At 41.5% G+C, this 26,523-nt stretch overlaps 1 protein-coding gene across 1 annotated transcript in view; it reads left to right on the forward strand.

Moving 5' to 3' along the window:
- CSMD1 (CUB and Sushi multiple domains 1) overlaps nucleotides 1-26,523 on the forward strand; it is a 1,679,419-nt gene that overhangs the window by 1,332,757 nt on the left and 320,139 nt on the right. Inside the window, exon 22 of the mRNA XM_055567572.1 lies at nucleotides 4,307-4,463. Within this exon, the coding sequence (XP_055423547.1) occupies nucleotides 4,307-4,463 (157 nt within the window). The remainder of the gene's footprint in view (nucleotides 1-4,306; nucleotides 4,464-26,523) is intronic.

The following is a 26,523-nucleotide window of genomic DNA, read 5'->3' on the forward strand; positions in this document are numbered from 1 at the left end:
CAGACTGCTTCAAAATTGAGGAAGGTGTATGACAAGGCTGTCACCCTGCTTATTTAACTTCTATGTAGAATACATCATGCAGAATGATGGGCTGGATGAATCACAAGCTGAAATCAAGATTTCCAAGAGAAATATCAACAGCCTCAGATATGCAGATGATACCACTCTAATGACAGAAAGTGAAGAGGAACTGAAGAGCCACTTGCTGAAGGGGAAAGAGGAGAGTGAAAAAGCTGGCTTAAAACTCAACATTTAAAAAACGAAGATCATGGCACCCATTCCTATCACTTCATGGCAAATAGAAGGGAAAAAGTGGCAACAGTGACAGATATTATTTTCGTGGGCTCCAAAATCACTGCAGACATTGACTGCAGCCACAAAATTAAAAGATGCTTACTCTTTGGAAGGGGAGCTATGACAAACCTAGACAGCATATTCAAAAGCAGAGACCTCACTTTGCCGACAAAGGTCCATATAGTCAAAGGTATGGTTTTTCCAGTAGTCATGTATGGATGTGAGAGTTGGACTATAAAGAAGGCTGAGCACCAAAGAATTGATGCTTTCTAATTGTGGTGCTGGAGAAGATTCTTGAGAGTCCCTTGGACAGCAAGGAGATAAAACCACTCAATCCTAAAGAAACCAATCCTGAATATTCATTTGAAGGATTGATGCTGAAGCTGAAGTTCCAGTACTTTGAAGTTTCAGTACCTGATGTGAAGTCCAACTCATTGGAAAAGACCCTGATATTGGAAAAGATTGAAGGCAAGGGAAGAAGCAGGTAGCAGAGGATGAGATTGTTAGATAGCATCACCAGCTCAATGGGCATGAATTTGAGCAAACTCCATGAGATAGTAAAGGACAGGGAGGCCTGACATGCTGCAGTCCATTGGGTCACAAAGAGTTGGACATAGCAACTGAGCATAACGTAACATACAGCCTTTAAGGCACACTTTTAAGAACAATTAATAATACTTTGGTGTAGGTGACTGATTAGAGACACTGCATTAAATATACACTGATGAGTATTATTGGAATGGAAGACAGCAGATCATGTGCATTTGTGATTGTGTGCTGTTTAAACTTGTTGATTATAATAAAAAATCAGAACAAAATCTTGCTTGCTGCTGCTGCTAAGTTGCTTCAGTCGTGTCTGACTCTGTGCGACCCCATAGACGGCAGCCCACTAGGCTCCTCTGTCCCTGGGATTCTCCAGGCAAGAACACTGGAGTGGGTTGCCATTTCCTTCTCCAATGCATGAAAGTGAAAGTGGAGTCACTCAGTCGTGTCCGACTCTTAGCGACCCCACGGACTGCAGCCTACCAGGCTCCTCCATCCACGGGATTCTCCAGGCAAGAGTACTGGACTGGGGTGCCATTCCCTTCTCCGAAAATCTTGCTTACCACATTGAATCCCAGAAAAACTGTCAATTGTCTGAAGTACCGAGATATTTTGCAATCATATATTTTATTGAACATGCTAATAAAGATCAAAGTGTTAAAAAGTTTCATGTGGGATTATCTTAATTTTAATTAATTTTATTGGCATATAGTTGTGTTCATTTCTACTGTCCAGCAATGTGAATCTGTTATATGTATACATATATCCATTATTGATACTATATTTAAAATAGATAAGGAATGAGAACCTCCTGTATAACTTAGGTAATGCTTTGGTAACCTAAATGGGAAGGAAATCCAAAAAAGGGGATATAGATATAGAGATTATCTTCATTTTTGATCTTAAATGCTGTTTACATTGCCCCATATACATGGTATGATTTATACCATACAAAGGCCACATTTTCTATGTATACACCCTCCCACACATATAAACATGATGTTTCCTTGTTTTGAATGGAAGAATCATGTAAGAGAAGTATATTAATAGTTCTAAGGAGAATGCCATGGTAAAATACGTAGTGGAGAGAGAGGTTAGTTTTCGAAAGAGCTCGGCAGGAGGTAGCACCTGCAGGCCTAGGGCTGGTTTCTGCATTGTCATTCCAGGATTCCTTGTGATGTTTTCTAACCTGTACTCATCTGCTCCCTTGGCTGTTCCACACAGAGCATATGGCGTTGATTATGTGCCAAGCTCTGAGAAGATTTTGTAGTGCAACTAGTTACAGTCCTGCACTAATGTGAGACCCAAGGAGCCTTTTCCTAATGACAGAAAGGGACACTTTGATTCTAGATGCTTGTCGATGAAGAAATACACTGGGAGGTGTTATCTTGAGCTAAAATTGCTCGTTACTAATTTCATTGGAATTAAAAGTCAATGCCTTTGCCTTCCAACACTATTTGGGTTGTTGCTTGTGATACATGTGAAGCATGAATCCAGATTTTCAACTTGTGAGAACTGACAACATAATATCCACACTCGTCAGTTACTTCTTCATTCAGAGATTTTCACTGTCAAGCCCAGTGCTAATTGCTGGTGATGTAGACAGATAAGACAGAATTACTCTTCTGCAGAAGCTTGTAGTTCAGCATGGCAGTGGGTCAGTTTTTGTGATTGTAGAAGAGAGGATCCTGGGCACTATTCGCTGTCTATGTGAGCTATTAAATCTCAGAGAAGCACTCAGACAAGCCAGGATAAGTGGAGGTGACCAGCAAATGATGCTTCAGAGCTTTGAGGACTAAACCTAGGCATGTGTTTATCTGCTTTAATGCCACCTCCTCTCTACAGATTCTTGTGAGTCACAGAGAATTACAGGGCATGTGCGGTAACATAAGACCTTGCTGGAGAGGCCTGGACACTTTATTTTTCAGCCAGAATGCTCTGGATTTAAGTCTTTATAATCTTGGTGTCAGAAATTAAAGCATGTACATTAAGCCAAACAATGATTTGTCCAGTACTAGCTTGATAGTAAAGGGTATTTGATTCTCCTACTCGAGCATGAGTGTATTGAATTAAAGTGCAATCCAGTCGTGAACCATAAAATTAGTTCTTCCAAATGTGTCCTCTCCATTTAGGAGTGTGTGAACCTGTATGTCAGTCTGTCAAGCAGCATTCGTGGTTTTCATGCACATCAGAAGAGTGATGGGAAAGGAAAAGGAAGAGTTAATCTCTTGTGAGGGAACTAGACAGCTCTGGGGGGCTACCAAGCACTGTGATAAGTTTTATTTAGTTAGGATTTTTTCATCGAGAAAAGCTGGATGTTCTCCAGTATGATGTGATATATTTGCATTCTTTCTTCTAAAAAGCCCGCATCCATACATGGTCCCTTGCTATGAATACTCACAATGTTCCAAGAGGCAAGTGGCCGAGCCTCTCCCACTAAGCGTTCCAGTGTTGACCACTTACTGATGGTGTGAGGGCTCAATGCTGAATTCCACTAGAACGTGAACACGTTTTTTCTGGCATTAGGAAGGTTCTGTCCACGCCCTAAGATTGTTTGACACAGTCCCTGCTGGGGCAATGTGGCTGGCACCCCTGTACTCCCAGTGTGGACCTGAGAAGGCACCACTTCATCTCCCTTGGGGCTTCCCTGGTGGCTTATGTAGTAAAGAACCCTCCTGCAGTGCAGGAGACTCAGGCTCAATCTGTGAGTCAGTAGGATCCCCTGGAGGAGGAAATGGCTCCCCACTCCAGTATTCTTGCCTGGAGAATCCCATGGACCGAGGAGCCTGGCGGTGTACAGGTCATGGGGTCGCAAAGAGTCAGATACAACTGAACGACTTATACTTTCACACTTTCCTTTCCCTCACCCATGATGTCTACTCAAAACCAAGCCTGGTCCACTTGCCTTCCAGACACTCAGGGTGTCCACTCAGGCTGTACAACCTCCTAAAAAGACAAGACTCAATCTCGAAGTGCTTCAGAGCAAGACCAGACACCAATTCCCCTGTTAGGGCAAATTCAAAGCTGAAGTCACCGCAGGCCCAGGGATAAGAAAGTGGGACAAAGCTTTGGCACCACACCCTGTAACACATTCCGATGGGAGAGGGGACATCCACAGTGAACCGTGACACATGCTTTCAAACTCTGCACACGGATTGGGAGGGAGGGAATGTGGTAGCCCCTCGAACCGGGAAATGAAGACGCCTAGTGATTCCATTTTACATGAACAGAGAGAACTCAGCATGGTGCAGATAAATGACCTGGGCACGAGTGGAATCTTTTGTCTTTAATGTAAAGATAAAAGTTAGAGAAAAAAGGATGGCGTTGTCCACTCAGCTTTCTATAAATTGTGCAGCTTTTTAAAGAATTGTATAAAATCTTGTGTTTGAAAGTTAGGATTTCTTGTTAAAATTGCTGGCATATGACAGAGCTCAGTGACCAGGGTGCTCGTGCTGTGGGTTCTCCTCAGGTCTATGACGGAAAGGACAGCTCGTCGCGGCCCCTGGGCGCCTTCACTAGGAATGAGCTGGTGGGGCTCATCCTGAACAGCACCTCCAACCACCTGTGGCTGGAGTTCAACTCCAACGGATCAGACACGGACCAGGGCTTTCAGCTCACGTACACCAGTAAGTGCCGAGCAGGTTAACCTTTCACATTACTTTTATTTTCTCAGGATACAGCTGTTACTTCACTAATGTGATACCTTTTAAATATCGATTTTTTTTTCCTGGGCCCCCTCCTGTGTTTTTGGATCGCTGTTTAATTCTGTGAATTGTTGAACAGGCAGTAAATTTAGACACATTACCAGAAGCAGGAGTTTGAAGCATATTTATTTAGGCATATTCATACTCTCTTAATGTGGCTGTACATGAAAAGAAAATGTCATGACATTGAAGAGATATTAGGGTCAAAGTGATTGTGATTTAATGCACCTGACAAAAATTCATAGACATATGTATAAAAGATTTTGAATGGATGATACAATTGATAGTAACTGTCTTTGAATGCCTATGACACATTGATACTTTTCTGTTATATCTATTACATTCTATACATTCTGTAAGATAGATTACATGTGTGCAAAATATAATAAATAATTTATACATATAAATACACAGGTACACACATATGGGTGTGTGTATCTCAACTCTGTTGTAAGCACTTTCTTCTCACAACTAATTTCCTGTGAGAAAACTAAACACAAGTAATTGCAGCATGTGTCCAAGTTATCAGGTAATGAGCCAGTAGAACCAGGATTGGATCTGGAGCTCACAGTTGTTTTTTTGTTTTTGTTTTTGTTTTTGAACTTTTTTTTAAAAAAAGTATAAAGCAATTAGCAATGCTGTGATAGTTTCAGGTGAACAGCAAGAGGATTCACCCATATGTGTGTGTGTGTGTGTGTGTGTGTGTGTCCATTCTCCCCAACACTCCCCTCCCATCCGGGCTGCCACATAGCATTGAGCAGAGTTCCCCGTGCTATACAGTAGGTCCCTGTTGGTTATCCATTTTAAACATAGCACTGTGTACATGTCCATCCCAAAGTCCCAAACTATCCCTTCCCTCCAGCCCTCACCCCTGGCAACAATAAGATTGTTCTCTAAGTCTACGTAGCTCACAGTTTTAAGCAGTGTTCTTGTATCCCCTATTAATATAATTAATATAGGTTAATATGGAAATGACTTTTTTTAAAAGAAAAATAAAGTTTAAAAAGTAGCTATTTGGTATGGGTAACTAAGTAAAATTGAGTAATAAATTAACTAAAATACTTAAAATCTACAAGACAGCCCAATTCTTCACTGATTTGATGATTAAAAATCTTTGTGATACCAAATACTATGACAAAGGAAATTAAAATTTTGGGATTTTGAGCATGAAAGTATGTTAATGATTATCAAGACTGATTCCTTTATTTGACAGATAAGCAAATGAAGGCCTGAAAAAGATAATAACTATCCCAGACACAAAGCTAACCCAGATGCCTTAAAGGAAGATTAATTGCCTCAAATCCCCCTTGGTAGGTGAAATTGCATTTGAAGAATTATAAGCCTCTTGGGAAAAACAGAATTACAGTCTCACGGACATGATGAGAAAGCAAATGTTTCACTTTCATAAAAATAACCATTTAAAAGACTCCATGAAGTGAAACCATATTAGTTTTATTGTATGCAAATAAATTGCTAGCAATTATATTACAAAATAAATGTATGATTATAATTTTTATTTACTAGAATTCTACTTTTCAGAATTTCATGCTCAAAAAAGTTTCAAAGAGTTCTTATCAAGCCAGTTTGCTCTGCTTGCAGATAAAATGTAAACCAGCCTGATCTCTTTTTATTCCTGCTGTGGGTTTTTCATCAAATGCTCATCAAATGTAACTTATTGCTTGTATGTGTCAATACTCACTTCCCAGCTCTTACACTGGTCTTACAGTTTAGAGGAACGTGGGTACTTGAGAAGGAGAATAGTGTGAATACTCTCCAGGTAACTTTCTGAGTTTACTGGAGTTAGGGCAAGCCCCAGGACACCTGGGTTTCCTCCACCTCTTGTATTCTGTTAGCTTCTCTGACAAATTGTGCTTCTTACAATGCTTTGTCAGCGAAGAGCTGAAAACCTTGGTTCACTCTCTTCTGTGCACCTTCACTACTGAATTCTTGGTGCCGCCCTGGCGTGGAGGTTACTAAGCTTCGTAGAAATGTATCATGTTTGATGTGTTATACCACATTATTTCTCAACCCTAGTTACCCCATTCTATTTTCCCTCTAACAATTTCAAAGGAGCGAATTTCTTAAAACAAAACAAAAAAAAAAAAAACTTTGTATTTTATATTAGAGCATAGCTGATTAACAATGCTGTGATAGTTTCAGGTAGAGAGAGAAGGGACTCAGGCACACATATACATATGTCCATTCTCTGTCAAACTCCCCTCCCATCTAGGCTGTCACATAGCATTGAGCAGAGTTCTCTGTGCTCTACAGTAGGTCCTTGTTGCTTATTCATTTGAAACATAGTAGTTTGTACATGTCCATCCCAAACTCCCTAACCATCCCTTCCCCTTATCCTTCCCCCCTGCAACCATAAGTTTGTTCTCTAAGTCTGTCTCTTTTTGTTTTGTAAGTTCATTTGTATCACTTCTTTTTAGATGCCACATATAAGGAATGACATGGCATTTCCGCTTCTCTGTCTGACTTCGCCCAGTATGACAATCTCTAGGTCCATCCATGGTGCTGCAAATGACATCATTTTATTCTTTTTAATGGTTGAGTAAAATTCCATTGAATGTTGTGGTATATATGTACCACATCTTCATTATCTATTTTTCTGTTGATGAACATTTAGGCTGCTTCCATGCCTCAGCTATTGTGAACAGTGCTAGAGTGAACACTGGGGTGCATGTACGAGAACAGTAATTTTAAATTCATGAACATTCATTTCATATAGTCTCATGGTCATGCAAAAGACATCAGGAAGCAAATTCACACCTGCTGGAGTTTATAGTCACTTTATTTTTTTTTAATTTATTTATTTTTATTTTTTTCTGGAAATTCTTTTTTTTAATTATTTTATTTTTAACTTTACAATATTGTATTGGTTTTGCCATATATCAACATGAATATACACGTGTTCCCCATCCTGAACCCTCCTCTCTCCTCCCTCCCCATACCATCACTCTGGGTCACTTTATTTCTTTATCACTGAGATGGGGGCTACTGAACTGTTTCCAGAATTCTGACTTCCCCTTTATTTTCCACGTGGCATTGAAGAAAGCCCATACACCCTAAAAGCCTGTGACTGCAGCAACGTTAGCGGCTGTAGGCTTCCTCTGTTTGTCATGCTCACCTTCCCTTGTCAAGAAGAGTGGCGTCAATGTGTTATTCTCAGTCCCTCCAGCCAGCACGTGATGTTTGTCCCTGGTTCTCCATGTCACTCTCCAGTCTGTTAGAACTTTTGCTTGTCCTCCCATTTATGAGTAACTTTGAGAAAATTTGAAGCCATGGATCTATTCATGGGCACTTTCCAATTATGTGAACTTTATTTTTTTTTTTTTAACACAACAGCACAAACTTTCTAAAAGAATAAAAAAGAAATACTGGTGACAGCATTAATTTAGCTCTTAGTCTAATCAGCATGATGGGAGTAGCTCTCTTTCCTGCCTGTTTTCCCTCTTTGCCCTCACCTTCAATAACACAGATGCTCCCTGGGTACAAGTCTTGTTTCCAAGATTTTCCTGGAGCTAGAAAACACTGCCAGATGGGGAAAAAAAGATATTTATAATATAGAATGGATGGTGCTGATGGTTATAATCAAATATTATTAATTTCTCTTTAAATTCTTAGGTTTAAATACTCAGTAATTAAGATAAGTCCTGGGTGTTCATTGGAAGGACTGATGTTGAAGTTGAAACTCCAATACTTCGGCCACCTCATGCGAAGAGTTGACACATTGGAAAAGACCCTAATGCTGGGAAGGATTGGGGGCAGGAGGAGAAGGGGACGACAGAGGATGAGATGGCTGGATAGCATCACTGACTCAATGCACACGGGTTTGGGTAGACTCCAGGAGTTGGTGATGGACAGGGAGGCCTGGCGTGCTGCGGTTCATGGGGTCACAAAGAATCGGATATGACTGACTGAACTGAACTGAACTGAATTAAGAAATTCCAAGTTCGTTCAATATGATTGAATACCCTCATCAACTCTTCATCTCTAAAAGGTGGTTTGGAAATAATTTTGTTGTTATTGTTCAGTCACTAAGTCTTTCCAGTTCTTTGCAACCCAGTGGACCACAGCAAACCAAGCTTCCCTGTCCTTCACTATTTCCATGAGTTTGCTCAAACTCATGTCTATGAATTCAGTGATGTCATTCAACCATCTCATCCTCTGTTTCCCCTCCTCCTCCTGCCCTCAGTCTTTTCAACATCAGGGTCTTTTCCAATGAATTGGCTCTTCAAATCAGGTGGCCAAAGTGTTGGAGCTTCAGCATCAGTGCTTCCAATGAATATTCAGGGTTGATTTCCTTTAAGGTTGACTGGTTTGATCTCCTTACTGTAAGGGACTCTCAAGACTCTTCTCCAGTACTGCAGTTCAAAAGCATAAATTCTTTAGTGCTCAGGTTTGTTTATGGTCCAACTCTCACATCTGTATATTACTACTGGAAAAACCATAACTTTGACTATATGGACCTTTGTTGGCAAAGTGATGTCTTTGCTTTTTAATAAGGTGTCTAGGTTTCTCATAACTTTTCTTCCAAGGAGTAAGTGTCTTTTAATCTGTGGCTGCAGTTGCTATCCACAGTGATTTTGGTGTCCAGGAGAATAAATGGTCAAAAACCGTTTTGAGCAAATTATTAAAGCTTAAAACTATTGGAAGACACTTTCAACTATTTTCAAAAGACTTTTATAATTGCCTCTTGCTAGTTAATTGCATTACTTAAGGAAACATTCATATTTAAATGTTTCAAATCCATAATTAATCTACACACAAGTGGATTAGAAAATGTCAACAGAGAGTAAATATATGGCTTAATAAACATCTTGAAGGTTTTCAAATGAGTACAAATCATATTTGTATATCCTTTAATATTTAGAGCATACTCCCCAGTACCTTGTAATTTTATCATCTTGGCAATTCCAGGTCTTGATAAATAGCCCCTTTAACTCTCCTTCATAAGTTAGAAACGTTTAATTTTCCAAATATGTAAGTGCTTTGCTGAAACATCCACATACAGGTTGCTGCAGCCTGGATCCAATCCAGGTCTTCTCAACAAAGGTCAGCACTGTCAATGGCCTTGTTTTAAAATACTTTAGATGATCTCACGGATGAGTTCCACATTAATTGACTGATATTTATATATGTAAAGGCACTGGCAAGGAAGGAAAGCCAGGCATCTTTGGGACAAGTAGGAATAAGTATATTAGTACCCACTTAATGAGCAAGTACTGATTTCTGAGTAGGAAGTTAGAACAGCATACAGCTGGGAGAGCAATAGCTGGTGTTAAAAAAAAAAAAAAAAAAAAAAAAAACATGATTTCTTACAGATTTGTCCATTTTCATAATAGATGATAGTCTTCTAATGCTGCAATTATGTCAAATAGAAGCATAAACCATAAGCTTGTCCAGATGAAGAAGTGTGGGTGTTTGTTTTTTAATTCCCCTCTGTACCTCACACAAGTGTCTGATCTGCAGTGTAAAAAGCTTAGACTGGATCTCCATTATTCAGGCTGTATTCTGCAGACCACCAAAGTTCTACAGAGCTTTCTCAGGGCAATAAGAGCTTCTCCTTATTTAACATAAGCATTTTGTTTTATTCAAGTGATTATAACATTCTTCAAATGTCAGGAAAAGTCATATTGCAATGGGTTGCTATGTCTTCTAAATATTTCAGCAAATATTTTTTAAAGGAAAAAAGATTTGGAAATTTTAAAAAATCCTTGTTGAATTTAGAATTCTTTAAAAAATATATTGACCCCTTTCAATTTCTGAAAGGATGTTCCCAGAATAGTCACTCCTCAGAAACAGTTCCCACATGATTCTCTGGCTATATACTATTTACTGATTTAAATAAAGGGGAGTAAACAAAACTCAGTCACAATTCAACAAAAATTCTTGCTCTCTGGGGGTGTCATGAAAGAACTGTGTTTTAGACCAGTTACTCTGGGTCAATTGGTAGGTCTGTTTGCCAATTAATCAGAGACTGTCTATGCATTACTTGTGTACTGAAGGTCTAGACTGTACTGAGACAGAGAAAGCAAAAGCCATGGTTCCTGTTCAAAGATAAATAGCTTAGTATAGTCAGGTGTCACACTTGTTGAAACCTGGTCAGTAGAAATGTGACTACATCCTCATATTCTCAAATACGGGATGGACCAGCAGGAGATACTGCAGGAGTCTGTTCTTGGCCCTGATTCCCATCAAACCATATGTCAAAATCTTTTGATTTTGACCCTTAATATATTTGACCCTCACTACATTTCATCTTTACATGAGTTTGTTCTTCTCTCCAAGATAACTATAGTTCCTTCATGATAATATGTGATTGTAATATCCCAAGATTTAGAAATGTATGTGTTCAGTCGCTCAGTCATGTCCTACTCTTTGCAACCACATGGACTGCAGAATGTCAGACTTCCGTATCCTTCACCAACTCCTAGAGCTTGCTCAAATTCATGTCCATCGAGTCAGTGACACCATCCACATATCTCATCCTCTGTCATCCCCTTCTCCTCCTGCTTTCAATCTTTCCCAGTATCAGGGTCTTTTCAAATGAGTCTGTTCTTCACATCAAGTGGCCAAATTATTGGAGATCCAGCTTCAGCATCAGTCTTTCCAATGAATCTTCAGGACTGATTTCCTTTAGGATTGACTAGTCTGATCTCTTTGCAGTCCAAGGGGCTCTCAACAGTCTACTCCAACACAACAGTTCAAAAGCATCAATTCTTTGGTGCTCAGCTTTCTTTATAGTCCAACTCTCACATCCATACATGACTACTGAGAAAAACCATAGCTTTGACTAGACAGACCTTTTTTGGCAAAGTAAGGTCTTTAATATGCTGTCTAGGTTGGTCATAGTTTTTCTTCCAAGTAGCAAGCATCTTTTGATTTCATGGCTACAGTCACCATCTGCAGTGATTTTGGAGCCCCCCAAAATAAAATCTCTTACTGTTCCCATCTTTTTGCCATGAAATGATGGGACCAGATGCCATGATCTTAGTTTCCTGAATGTTGAGTTTTAACCCAACTTTTTCACTCTCCTCTTTCACTTTCATCAAGAGGCTCTTTAGTTCTTCACTTTCTACCATAAGGGTGGTGTTATCTGTGTATCTGAGGCTATTGATATTCCCCCAGTGAACTTGATTCCAGCTTGTGCCTCATCCAGTCTGGCATTTTGCATGATGTACTCTGCATATAAGTTAAACAAGTAGGATGACAATATATAGCCTTGGCATACTCCTTTCCTGAGTTGGAACCAGTCTGTTGTTCCATGTCCAGTTCTAATTGTTGCTACTTGACCTGCATACAGACTTCTCAGGAGGCAGGTCAGGTGGTCTGGTATTCCCATCTCTTTAAGAATTTCCCACATTTTGTTGTGATCCACACAGTCAAAATCTTTGGTGTAGATGATAAAGCAGAAGTAGATGTTTTTCTGGAACTCTCCTACTTTTTTGAAGATCCAGGGGATGTTGGCAATTTGATCTCTGGTTCCTCTGGCTTTTCTAAATCTAGCTTGAACATTTGAAAGTTCATAGGTCACGTACTGTTTAAGCCTAGCTTGGAGAATTTTGAGCATTACCTTGCTAGAGTGTGAGATGAGTGCAATTGTGCAATAGTTTGAACGTTCTTTGGCATTGCCTTTCTTTGGGACTGGAATGAAAACTGACCTTTTCCAGTCCTGTGGCCACTGCTGAGTTTTCCAAATTTGCTGGCCTATTGAGTGCAGCACCTTAACAGCATCATCATTTAGGATATGAAATAGTGCAACTGGAATTCCATTATTTATTTCACAAATAAATATATATTCCATTTATGTTTATTTGTGATTATGGGCTTCCCTGGTGGCTCAGAGGTTAAAGCATTGCCTGCAATGCAGGAGACCTGGGTTCAATCCCTGGGTTAGGGAGATCCCCTGGAGAAGGAGATGGCAACCCACTCCAGTCCATGGATGGAGGAGCCTGGTAGGCTACAGTCCACGGGGTCACAAAGAGTTGGACATGACTGAGCGACTTCACTCACTCACTCTCTCATGGCAGATATACCCTGAAGAAGGGAATGACAACCAACTCCAGTATTCTTGCTGGGAAATCCCATGGACAGAGGAGCCTGGTGAGCTGCAGTCCATGGCATTGCAAAGAGGCAAACTCAACTGAGCGCCTGAACCACCAGCACCATGGCAGATATAATTTTCCAGAGCAAGGAGACAGATCTTTGAAAGCTGCATTAATCCTAGAAGGCTCCAGAAGTTTCTTTCCCTCCTGCTTGATGCCCTTTGCCTCATTCCTTAAGATCATTCTTAAATGCTATTTTTCGTGTAAAGTTTGCTCTGCTGTTGAGAATCATCTGCCCTCCTGCATCCCCCAGGCCCTGTACATTTTTTCTCTACATCTTTTGTTTTTACCAATAGAAGGTGAGGTTTTTAAGAGGGGTGATCTTTATCTTCTGTTATCACCTCCAGAAGCACTTAGCAAATGATAATTGTGTTGACCTAGATTTGCATGAAAGGACACAGATTACAGATGTGGAGAGCTGAATGATATCTTTGAGCTCGTGAGACAATGAATACAAATGTCTGAACAGAATGGAAGATGAATGATGAGGAGAATAAAGAAAACAAAATGAGCTGCAGGAACCTGGTTATGGACGACTTTGGAAGCTAGTCAGTGGTGTTGGTCAACATGACGGCTAAGCCATTATTAATAGTACTGGAGGAACAAAATTAATAGAAGTCTAGAATGACCCAGAGGGATGGTATGGGGAGGGAAGAGGGAGGGGGGTTCAGGATGGGGAACATGAGTATACCTGTGGCAGATTCATGTTGATGTATGACAAAACCAATACAATATTGTAAAGTAATTAACCTCCAATTAAAATAAATAAATTTATATTAAAAAATTTAAAAAAAAGAAGTCTAGGGCTGAAAGAAGAGGATGATGACAACCCAAGTGCTCTGTCTATGCTGTTGCTAACCATGGGTGCTCTGAGAGTAAAGGAGGAAAAACTACATGCTGACTTTTACAATAACACATAATGGGACAGAGGAGAAATATGCACTCATTTTTACTTACAAATGAAGTAGTCAGACTGCATATTGTATATACCTTTTAAAAGAAAAAGAAGCAAAAGGAGGGATGCCTTGAGAGGGTGGTATGGGATAGTCAGTAGTCACAGAAGGACAGATTAATGGGCCTTGAAAATGGAAGTTCTTTAGTGACCCCACCCCTTCCCCACTGAGATGTGTCTGGCTCAGAAGCCTAAGCAAGTAGATTCTAGGGTCTTACCCCCTGGGAAAACAGTGCTGGAGATGGAGTGACTAGGCTGCCCTCCCTTCAGGTAACCAACTTCATTTAATGAATGACCCTTGCTCTCACACCATGGTTATCAGTCAAAATACTCAACAGGATGAGGGTGTCAGTGTCTACTGTGACTCTCCCAGTAGAAAGATAGCAGCTTGTGTTGACAGAGGAATTCCAGTATATGGACTGACTCCATTCATTGTTTTATTTATTCTTATTTTATGTTGATTGATTAAGCTTTACGTCTTTACTTACTACTACTACTACTAAGTCACTTCAGTCATATCTGATTTTGTGCGATCCCATAGATGGCAGCCCAGAAGGCTCCCCCGTCCCTGGGATTCTCCAGGCAAGAACACTGGAGTGGGAAGCCATTTCCTTCTCCAATGCATGAAAGTGAAAAGTGAAAGTGAAGTCGTGTCCAACTCTTAGCGACCCCATGGACTACAGCCTACCAGGCTCCTCCATGCATGGGATTTTCCAGGCAAGAGTACTGGAGTGGGGTGCCATTGCCTTCTCCAACATCTTTACTTCCTTATTTGTAATTGGAGAATTATTACTTTACAGTGTTGTGTTAGTTTCTGTGATACAGTGAAGTCAGCCAGCTGTATGTATATATCCACATATAATGAGTGAGTGAAAGTCACTCAGTTACGTCCTACTCTTTGTGACCCATTGACTATATAGTCCATGAAATTCTCCAGGCCACAGTACTGGAGTGGGTAGCCATTCCCTTCTCCAGGGGATCTTTCTAACCCAGGGATAGAACCCAGGTCTCTCACATTGCAGGTGGATTCTTTACCAGCTGAGCCACCAGGGAAGCCCATATCTATCATAGTACACATATACCCCTTCCTCTTGGGCTCCCTTCTACCCCCACCTCCCACCCCTCTGGGTCATCACAGAGCACCGAGCTGAGCTCCCTGTGCTATGCAGCAGTTTCCCACTGGCCACCTGTTTTACCCATGGTAGTGTATATATGTTAATTCTACCTACTCAATTCGTCCCACCTTCCCCATCCCCTCTCTGTCTGCATGTCCATGCTCCATGTCCTTGTCATCTATTGTTTTCAATGAGGAAATAGGCATTCTGCTGTTGTGTGTAAGTCTCAAGAGCCCCCAGTGAGATTAATCTATTTAGGGTAGAGAGCGAGGTGTCTGATCCAACAAAGCCATCCATCCTTTAAGAGGCAACCTGTTAGCTTCCCTGGGGGGACTCACCCCACTGGCTGTGGCAAGCCTCACGTCTTTGTTTCTGATGTTTACAATATAGACTGTGGAGTGGGCAACCCATGGTCAGGGACATCTGTAAAACACTGGAGACAAAGGAACTTGAGAGAATAGATGAGGAAGAACATTTCAAAGAAACTCTGAGAGGCTGAAGGTAAACTGCGAACCTGCTGGGAAGCGCTGCTCTGGTCCACACGGCCCCTTTGGACACTGTTTATTAAAAAGAAAGGGGTGGGGAGTGCTTGTTCCAGGAAGTCAGGGCCTTAGGGGTACAGCTACACTGGGCAGCACTGAGACCCAGCAGACCTCACAGCCCAGAACCCAGAGACCCTCCAGCCCCAAGACCACGTAGTTTGCAGATGACTGTGTTCAGTTTGGGAATAAGAAACTGGGTCTGTCCTGTCCTGCCCCACAACCAATTCTCTCTCATGGCTGAGTAATTTCCATGCTTTGGTCTCCTGAAATTGTTCAGCCTACCCCGAACCCTGAATTATCTATTTGAGATGAGAATCCAAGAGAGAAACCCCAGAGTCCCCCTACAACTGGAATCTGGAAGAAAAGGATGTGTTCATTGCACAGAACATCCCCTCCGTCCCCTCCACTCCAGCCTCTGGGGCCATCACCCCTCATTCACCCTGTTTGCCGAAGTTGGTAAGAGGCGGAGGTGCATGACTCTCAGTCTAACAACCCACAGCATAGTCTGTGGAAGCGAAAATCAGAGCCCAGAGCCTCAGCTTATGCAGCTGTCATCTAGATTTTGCTAACATGCTGATAGAATTAAAATGACGCCAACACTAAATACACTATTATAAATGAGAGCACGACTCTGAGTGTGAATATATCCTCAAGGCCAATAATGAAATACTAAGCATCATCACCTTCATACTTCAAAACAAGTCACAAATTTTGCAGCCATGACGTGTACACAGACACAGTGAGCAATCAATTACTGGGAACAGAGCAGAAGGTAAAGAATAGGATAAATCAGAGGCTGAAATTTGAAGACCTTGAGACCATGGATTGATAACAGGAGCTAATTCCCCGGGGTTGGGTGGCATCCTAAGTGGGGGTATGTAATTTACGGGTGTCCCTCATCCTGCCCATCTCCACCCAGTTACTTCAGGAGTCACTGTATTTATTTGGGGTTTTTGCAGCTTAACTGAGATGTCATTGGCACATAATAAGTTTAAGGTGAACAATGTGATGATCTGATACATGTATACATTGTGAAGTGATTGCAATAAGATTCCGTTAATGCCACCCTGGCTTCACATAATTGTTTCTTTGTGTGTTTGGTGAGATCTGCCTATTTCTGACTGAGATTCCTCTAGTAGCTTTAAGTCCCTGACAATGAAGGATATTTAGGTGGACAATGAGGCACTCATGTCATAACTTCTTTTTTTTTTTTTTTTTTTGATAACTAGATTTTTGAAATTCTGTACAAGTTAATTTGCCATTGTAAAAGCAAGTTCAATCCAAGTTTGTGTATAACAAAGACATTCACAAATTTCTCAAACATCTTGGTTGTAATATTTGTAAGCATTGCTGTTTTTCTAATGCAACCTATCATGTTATTCTAAGAATAGTATTTATCACATCTTCAGTCTTTATGTTCTAGAAAATCATGTCAAAATAGTGTTTGGTTCAATGGGTAGTTTTAAAACTTATTTATAACTGTGCTGCAAATCAGGGGAAAGTATGGTATGGGGTTAGAAAATAACTAACTAGCAAAAATAAGTCCACACAACAGCTTTTTACTTCTTTTCCATGAAGATTAAGATTGTGGCAAACCTATCTTGCTGGTTTGGTGTCTGCTCATGTGATACTTGGAGAAGGCAACGGCACCCCATCCAGTACTCTTGCCTGGAAAATCCCATGGACGGAGGAACCTGGTAGGCTGCAGTCCATGGGGTCGCTAAGAGTCGGACATGACTGAGTGACTTTACTTTCCTTTTACCCTTTCATGCATTGGAGAAGGAAATGGCAACCCACTCCAGTGTTCTTGCCTGGAGACGCCCAGGGATGGGACAGCCTGGTGGGCTGCTGTCTATGGGGTCACACAGAGTCGGACATGACTGAGAGACTTAGCAGCAGCAATAGCAGCAGCATGTGGTACTAGAGTGCTGATGTATAATTTGTAAGTAAAGATTCATGGAGCTAGAAATTGCTCTAAAACTCAGCAGATAAAACTGCTGGGAAGTGTGACTAGTATTACTTGTTTTTCCAGTTATCTAGAGGATAATTTTATAAAGGTTTTATAAAATAATAGGCAATTGTTTTGTGAGTTTAGTCTATTCCCAGAAGAAACCGAGTTATGTACCCTTAACTTTATTATCCCTAGGTTAGATTTACTTTAGTTTGGGGGTTATTATTAAAATATTTATCCCATGAAGTCTTATCAAGTACAGCAAAGCAACTCTTGCCTGTGAATAAGAAGAAAAAAAAAGATAATTTTAATAGGCTTCAAACTGATATTTTTGAAAGATCTATATGTTGAGTAAAAATTAAACTGTATACTAAGACTTTATTGTGCTGTGAAAAGGATGGTATTATAAACAGAGAAGACTGTTCATAGCATGACATGCAAATGGACATATGTGTATGTGATTGCACTTTCAGAAACCTCACCTATCAAAATATCAAGGTCTCCATACATTTTTAATAAACTTACACCTTCTTGTAAGAATTCTGAAAATCACATTTTTACTCTGCTTTTACAAGGAAAGCTTATGGAATCACATTGTACATAATGCACTTTGCAGAATAAAATGGCTTTCAATGAAAAATCTCAACAGAAAAAGGAGTCCGACAGAGAGAGATGCAGATGGTTAGTCCCTGCAAAGAACTGTGTATTTATTGTAAAATAAGATGAACATTTTATGAAGAAGAAAAGCATCTCAGGGAATGCACATTAAAAAAAAACAGTTCCCAGCTCTCAACCCAAGCATACAATTCATGATTTCCTTAGAAAGTTCTGTTTTTATGGATACATTTTTAGATAAACATCAAAAGTGTAAGTGTTAGCTGCTCAGTCATATCCGACTCTTTGAGGCCTGATGTACTGTAGCCTGCCAGACTCCTCTGTCCATTGGATTTCCCAGGCAAGAATACTGAAGTGGGTTGCCAGACTTTCCTCCAGGGGAACTTCCTGACGCAGGGAAGTAGCATGGAACCTACATCTCCTGCTGCATATCCTGCAAGTAGATTCATTACCATCTGAGCCACCAGGGAATAGAAGCCCCCAAAATGTTTAATTCTTATAAAATTTCATTAAGAAAATATTTGAGGCCAAACTTGATAGCATTTCTAAGAAGTAAAGCTTGGGCTTGAGACTTTGCTTTACCCAGAGACCGAAACCCTCCTACCTTTGGCTGCCTCATGGTGAGGCTCCCCTAAATACCAGACATGAATCTGTGTCTGTTTTCACAGGGAGGAAAAGGCAAAGTATTATTTTGACAATCTTAATAGAGGAAAGTGATATGGGTGTTGCTTAATCAATTTATTCAGTGTCAAGAGGAAATTCGAGATAGACATGAGTATGCGAGCAAGGTTTCTTGTCTTCTAACTGGATATTTTATCATCGTGCTCCCTTCTTAGTATGTTGTTGCTGTTCAGTCACTCAGTCATGTCCAACTATTTCAGTTCAGTTCAGTCACTCATTGTGTCCGACTCTTTGTGACCCCATGAATTGCAGCACGCCAGGTCTCCCTGTCCATCACCAACTCCCAGAGTTCACTCAAACTCATGTCCATCAAGTCGGTGATGCCATCCAGCCATCTCATCCTCTGTCGTCCCCTTCTCCTCCTGCTCCCAATCCCTCCCAGCATCAGAGTCTTCTCCATCACCTCCACTGGCTTTGTTCATAGTGATGTTTTCTAAGGTCCACTTCACTTACATTCCAGGATGTCTGGCTCTAGGTGAGTGATCACACCATCGTGATTATCTGGGTCATGAATATCTTTTTTGTACAGTTCTTCTGTGTATTCTTGCCACCTCTTCTTAATATCTTCTGCTTCTGTTAGGTCCATACCATTTCTGTCCTTTATCAAGCCCATCTTTGCATGAAATGTTCTCTTGGTATCTCTAATTTTCTTGAAGAGATCTCTAGTCTTTCCCATTCTGTTGTTTTCCTCTATTTCATTGCATTGATCGCTGAGGAAGGCTTTCTTATGTCTCCTTGCTATTCTTTGGAACTCTGCATTCAGATGCTTATATCTTTCCTTTTCTCATTGCTTTTCACTTCTCTTCTTTTCACAGCTATTTGTAAGGCCTCCCCAGACAGACATTTTGCTTTTTTGCTTTTCTTTTCCATGGGGATGGTCTTGATCCCTGTCTCCTGTACAATGTCACGAACCTGCATCCATACTTCATCAGGCACTCTATCTATCAGATCTCTCACTTCCACTGTATAATCATAAGGGATTTGATTTAGGTCATACCTGAATGGTCTAATGGTTTTTCCCTACTTTCTTCAATTTAAGTCTGAATTTGGCAATAAGGAGCTCATGATCTGAGACACAGTCAGCTCCCAGTCTTGTTTTTGTTGACTGTATAGAGCTTCTCCATGTTTGGCTGCAAAGAATATAATCAATCTGATTTCGGTATTGACCATCTGGTGATGTCCACGTATAGAGTCTTCTCTTGTGTTGTTGGAATAGGGTGTTTGCTATGACCAGTGCGTTCTCTTGGCAAAACTTTATTAGCCTTTCTCCTGCTTCGTTCTGTACTCCAAGGCCAAATTTGCCTGTTATCCCACGTGTTTCTTGACTTCTTACTTTTGCATTCCAGTCCCCTATAATGAAAAGGACATCTTTTTTGGGTGTTAATTCTAAAAGGTCTTGTAGGTCTTCATAGAACCGTTCAACTTCAGCTTCTTCAGCATTACTGGTTGGGGCATGGACTTGGATTACTGTGATACTGAATAGTTTGCTTCAGAAACAGAGATCATTCTGTCATTTTTGAGATTGCATCCAAGTACTGCATTTCGGACTCTTGTTGACCATGATGGCTACTCCATTTCTTCTAAGGGATTCCTGCCCACAGTAGTAGATATAATGGTCATCTGAGTTAAATTCATCCATTCCAGTCCATTTTAGTTTGCTGATTCCTAAAATGTTGACATTCACTCTTGCCATCTCTTGTTTGACCACTTCCAATTTGCCTTGATTCATGGACCTGCCATTCCAGGTTCCTATGCAATATTGCTCTTTACAGCATCGGACTTTGCTTTTATCACCAGTCACATCCACAACTGGGTATTGTTTTTGCTTTGGCTCCATCCCTTCATTCTTTCCGGAGTTATTTCTCCACTGATCTCCAGTAGCATATTCGACACCTCCCGACCTGGGGAGTTCCTCTTTCAGTATCCTATCATTTTGCGTTTTCATACTGTTCATGGGGTTCTCAAGGCAAGAATACTGAAGTGGTTTTCCATTCCCTTCTCCAGTGGACCATATTCTGTCAGACCTCTCCACCATGACCCGCCCATCTTGGGTGGCCCCACATGGCATGGCTTAGTTTCGTTGAGTTAGACAAGGCTGTGGTCCTAGTGTGATTAGATTGACTAGTTTTCTGTGATTATGGTTTCAGTGTGTCTGCCCTCTGATGCCCTCTCATAACACCTACCATCTTACTTGGGTTTCTCTTACCTTGGATGTGGGGTATCTCTTCACAGCTGTTCCAGCAAAGCGCAGCAGCTGTTCCTTACCTTGGACAAGGGGTATCTCCTCACGGCTGCCCCTCCTGACCTTGAATGTGGAGTAGCTCCTCTCGGCCCTCCTGTGCTGTTGCAGCCACCACTCCTTGGACATGGGGTAGCTCCTCCTGGTGACCCCATGAACTGCAGCATGCCAGGCTTCCCCTGTCCTTCACTATTTCCCAGAGTTTGCTCAAACTCATGTCCATTGAGTCAGTGATGCCATCCAACCATCTCATCCTTGGTCATCCTCTTCTCCTCCTGCCTGCAATCTTTCCCAGCATCAGGTCTTTCCAAATGAGTCAGCTCTTCCCATCAGGTGGCCAAAGGATTGGAGCTTCACCTTCAGCATCAGTCCTTCCAATGAATATTCAGGGTTGATTTCCTTTAGGATTGACTGGTTTGATCTCCTTGCTTTCCAAGGGACTCTTAAGAGTCTTCTCCAGCACTGCAGTTCAAAAGCCATCAGTTCTTTGGCATTTAGCCTTGCTTGTGGTCCAATTCTTGCATCTGGGATCTTTGATATCTCTGCTTTTTTTTTTTTTTAATTTTATTTTATTTTTAAACTTTACATAATAGTTTTGCCAAATATCAAAATGAATCTGCCACAGGTATACATGTGTTCCCCATCCTGAACCCTCCTCCCTCCTCCCTCCCCATTCCATCCCTCTGGGTCGTCCCAGTGCACCAGCCCCAAGCATCCAGTATCGTGCATCGAACCTGGACTGGCAATTCGTTTCATACATGATATTTTACATGTTTCAATGCCATTCTCCCAAATCTTCCCACCCTCTCCCTCTCTCACAGAGTCCATAAGACTGTTCTATACATCAGTGTCTCTTTTGCTGTCTCGTACACAGGGTTATTGTTACCATCTTTCTAAATTCCATATATATATGCGTTAGTATACTGTATTGGTGTTTTTCTTTCTGGCTTACTTCACTCTGTATAATAGGCTCCAGTTTCATCCACCTCATTAGAACTGATTCAAATGTATTCTTTTTAATGGCTGAGTAATACTCCATTGTGTATATGTACCACAGCTTTCTTATCCTGCTTTTTAATATGCTGTCTGGGTTTTCTGAGCACGTATAGCATCACAAAGACTAAAATATTAGTTGTTGCAATGCTTTTTAAAAATTCAGTGAAACCATGACATACTTTGCTTCTCTGTCCTTATGAGAACAGCCTAATTAGGATCTCAGTTCACTCTGGTGACTCACATCATGGTCCTTGAAACCCTACAGAAGCCCCAGCATGATGGTGGGTCTAGGAACAGCTTCTACATAGCTTTTCATCATTTTCCATGAGGTTTAGTTCTGTGAACATTTTTTGATTTTGTAATTAATAATTCCTTGTATTTTGTGACAGTTTGATAGTTGATATGCACTGCTATTTCCCTCTTTCAGAATTAAATATATTGTTGGTCACCAATTCTTTGAGAAAGACAAAAGGACTCAGTGAAGTATGACATAAATGATTTAATTACAAGGATTAAACTAAAAGCATATGACTTGAGTGTGAAATAAAATGAAGGCTGACAGATGATATCACTGAATGCTATAAAATCTAACATTTTATGGAAAGAGTGATGACAGAATTTTTTCCATTCTTCTTAGGGGAAAAAAAGTAATAATTATTATATTAGTCAAAGTCATAGATATTGTTTTTGTAAGGGTCATTCATGGGATGATAGGAATCTCAGAGACATCTGTGTCTTGTCAGAAAGGAAGTGCTGGGTAATGGATCACAGGCCACTTTGTGTCTGATTTTTATTTTTCTTGCATGAATTATGGCATTCTTAATGATGCTTTACAAGGAAAAGAGGCATGAAATCTATTCAAAATTATTATTTTCTCAACTTCATGAATTATGACATAAAGACATTTGAAGTCTCTTTGGATTTCCACAGCATCATCAAACAAGCAGTTATTTTATTGTTGTTTTTTACTAAGTAAACATTCCAGAAAACACTGATATGACAATAATTATGTCTGTTAAATTCCAACACTAGGCAATTAGAGTGGGGATATTTAAATATTTGAAGGCTTCTGGAATATTCAGCTTGACATTTGCAAAGACTAAGAGTGACACACTTAACACTGCTCAATAGCAGACACGAGGACTGTGCATTCACCATCGAATGTTGTAACTAAATGGTGAGATACGAGGTGAAGCATACACCTTCCTGAGTCTCTGGAGACCCAGCTGTGTCACCAGCCAGCTGCAGGGTTTGTCACATCACAGACCATATTGTCTCTTGTAAATGAGTAGTCATTTTCAGACACGCTTAGTTCTGAAATTCTATGAAAGAAATCAAAGAGTATTTTAACTGGCGAAAGGGGTGTGGAGGTTTTCTTATGATGAATTTAAGTTTACCCTTTAATGCCATTAACAACTGGGTAAGCAAGAGCTCAGTGTGAAGTGTAAGAACTGAGGGCAATGCCAATATTCTTGGACCCAACAGCACTCATTTAACAAGCTGGGGAAACGGGGAAGAGGACATTTCATAGTAGGAGGGAGGCAGACTTTATTTTTGGATAATGGGATTTTGACATCACTTGGTATTTGGTATTAAGGTTTTAATCTTGCTACAATACATAGTATAGAACCTAGATGCAAATGAAGTTAGAATTTCCTTGTTGGACCTTGTCTGATCTAATTGTGATGTAATGGCTGTAAGAACAAGGTAGGTAAAAATATAAGTGACAGAATTTTTTTTAACCCTCAGTTTCCAGGACGTGGGGATGAAGTGGATTGTAAATGGGATGAAGGATGAGGATGGCTCTTAGGGCTGAATTCTAAAGGATGAGGGAAGATTCAGTGCTGTTGCACTCGGGAATAAAAATATTTCAGGACTTCTTTGTCTAGCATTTCCTAAAAGAGGGTAATGGTGTGTAATGAGAGCTAATGGAGAGAGCTAATTCCCTCTTTGGGAAAACATTTCTATGGAGAAATGTGACTGTCCACACTCCATTCTAGGATTTCCCTGGTGACTCAGTTGTAAAGAATCCACCTTCCCATGCAGGAAACGTACTAGATGCAGGTTTGATCCCTGGGTCAGGAAGATGTCCTAGACGAGGAAATGGCAACCCACTCCAGTATTCTTGCCTGGGAAATCCCATGGACAGAGAAGCTTGGGGGACTACAGTCCATGGGGTTGCAAAAAGTTGGACATGACTGAACATAGTAGCACTCTCCATTCTAACATTCAGTAATGCTTAATACATTCTGAAATCTCCCTAAGTGCATATTTTTTACTGAAAGCTATTTTTAAACCCTCCAAAATTTTGTAAAAGTCAGAAAGTATTAAAATTTGAAAAACCTGCATTTATTGATCTACTCATGATTTTGAAAGCCACTTCACTGATTTTTTTTGGGGGGGGGGAGGGGTTAGGACAAGCATTGGATTTTGTATTTTAATAACACTTGAAAATCATAAGAAGCTTAACAGTTTATTTGAATCAAAACCACATAAATAACACATTAGAATTAAAATAAGCACCCATGGGTCATAGTAACATGAGCATATTTGCTGTTTCTGTTTTAACTGGTGTGCTTATTTGTACTCATTCGCTCAGTCTTGTCCAACTCTTTGCGACACCATGGAGGGTAGTCCGCCAGGCTCCTCTGTCCATGGGATTTCCCAGGCAAGAATACTGGAGTGGGTTGCCATTTCCTTCTCCAAAACAATAGGCAGTGAGTCCCATTCACAGACCCCTATACTCAAACAAGGGACCCTAGGAAAAGGAATGGTGAGTTTTCCTCTCCAGTGGATTGTTATTTTTTAGTTGTTCAGTTGTATTCGACTCTTTGTGATTCCACGGACTATAGCCTGTAGCCTGTGTAGACTGTAGCCTGTAGCATCATGTGTTTGGTGGCAGAATGCATAGCAAACCCAGGAGGGGCAAAGAGTGCTCAGGAGGAGTAGCTGGGAAGACTCAGTGGGAATGCTCTGAACTTGACCCTTAGGGACGGAGGTGGTTTGGAGGGCTGGCAGTACCGGGGCACATGCAGGCAGTCACCCTGGACCCCGAGGCAGCAGTGGGTGACAGGACACGACAAGAAGGTGGCTAGATGGACGTTTCCTGAGTCCCGTAGACTATCCCCCCAGGAAATTTCTCAGCAGGCGGATCCCGGGCAGAAGGTGAGGAAGACAGGCACCAGCAGGTGAGGTCAGGAGGCAGTGGACCCGTTTGAGAGGGTACCAGGGAGGTTTTTGCCAAGATGTTGGTGAGTGGTTCAGGAGCAGTGGAAACACGGAGTCAGAGATTGTCTCCCAGCACGGGGAGCATGAGCATCTTTGAGAGAAGAAAAGGCAGATGAAGAGAGTGTATCCGGGGGCCCTGTGGGTCTCACCGCGTTGTCTGGCTGCACACTGGGCTTTCTCTCGCGTCTGGCTTTGCTCCTGTATTCTCCGTGAGGCTCGGCGGAGGTGAGGCTTGTCGGCGCCCGTGTGAAGTCCTGAGGAGCCCGTGTGTGTCAGCCAGGCTCAGGGCTGCACAGGGCTGAGCCGTCCGTCACATGGACGGTTGGTGAAAGCACCGGCTGTGGGGAGGCGGGAGCCGCGCTCTCCCCGCCTTCTGCCCCAGAGGCCGGCTGTGGTCCCGTCATGGCGGCCACGTCTGGGCAGTGGACGCCCTCACAGCGCAGCCGGAGGTGGAGTGTTCTGCCGGCTGGCTTCACTCTTACTCTGTATTTATTTGTTGTAGAATAATAAAAGTGATGGTGTATGAATAATAGCAGTAGTGATAAATCCAAGTATTGTTGGTGATCCCTTACATTTATGGAGTGTACTCATGAAGGGCTCAGAGTGTTTTCATGAATCGTTTACTTTTCCTTGTAAACGTCTCCACAGTATGCGGGCAGGGAGAAAGAAGCATTTCTAGGCATAGCTGGCACTTGGAAACTAAAGAGGATGGGCCCAGGGATGTGAATTTGAGGACGGACTGAATTTAGGACAATATTTTGGCAGAATTCCCCCGATCCTCTGTGCTCTCCAGCGGGTCCTCAGCCTCCCTTCAGCGGGGTCCTTTTTCCTCACTCACTCACCTTCTCCCCTTGGGCTCCTCAGGTATCATCCAGTAGGAGCCTTTGCCTTCCTCCCAGACATTTTTTTGTGCCATGGGTAGAAACACAAAATGAAGAGAGAAAGGAACAGTGCTTGGGGAATCAGGACCCGTGTCAAGGGCTGCCTCAGGAATAACGCCTCAAAGCCTAGTATGAAGTCCATTTGGCTGTTGGTAAATTCGACTTGTTCCTTGATCCAATGTGGAAATTTTTCTGGGGAAAAGAAAATGTAACAAATGTACTGGTTATGACTGAAGAAAAATGAAGTCCCTAAGTGGGACGTTTCAAAATTCTTTTCATTCATTTTTTGGCAAAGTCAAGTGACTCTTAGCGGATGAGAAGAGACATGGCACCGTGCCTTCTCTACGTTGTCAGGTGTGCCTCAGTTCCTGCATTCCTGTCTCAGTGGGAGAGCCTGGAGGCCCCTAGAGGGAGTTCCTCCCTCGAGGAAGGATCTCTTCCCTCTCTGCAGAGGGAAGGGAAGCCCTCTGGCAGCAGGCATAGCCATCTGAGTCTGTGTGCTTCCTGAAGCAGCCAGACTTTCTGTGGGCTGCCACCGTGTATTCTGGTTGTGACAAGCCCTCCAGTCTGTCTTGCTTAGGATCTTGTGATTTTTCTAAGGTTATTTTCAGGGTTAAGAGAGTGTGTAGATAGAAGCACCTGATGCACTAAATGTTCTGTTAAGTGCT

The sequence above is a fragment of the Bubalus kerabau genome, chromosome 2, assembly GCF_029407905.1.
Source record: "Bubalus kerabau isolate K-KA32 ecotype Philippines breed swamp buffalo chromosome 2, PCC_UOA_SB_1v2, whole genome shotgun sequence".
Classification (NCBI taxonomy): Eukaryota; Metazoa; Chordata; class Mammalia; order Artiodactyla; family Bovidae; genus Bubalus; species Bubalus kerabau.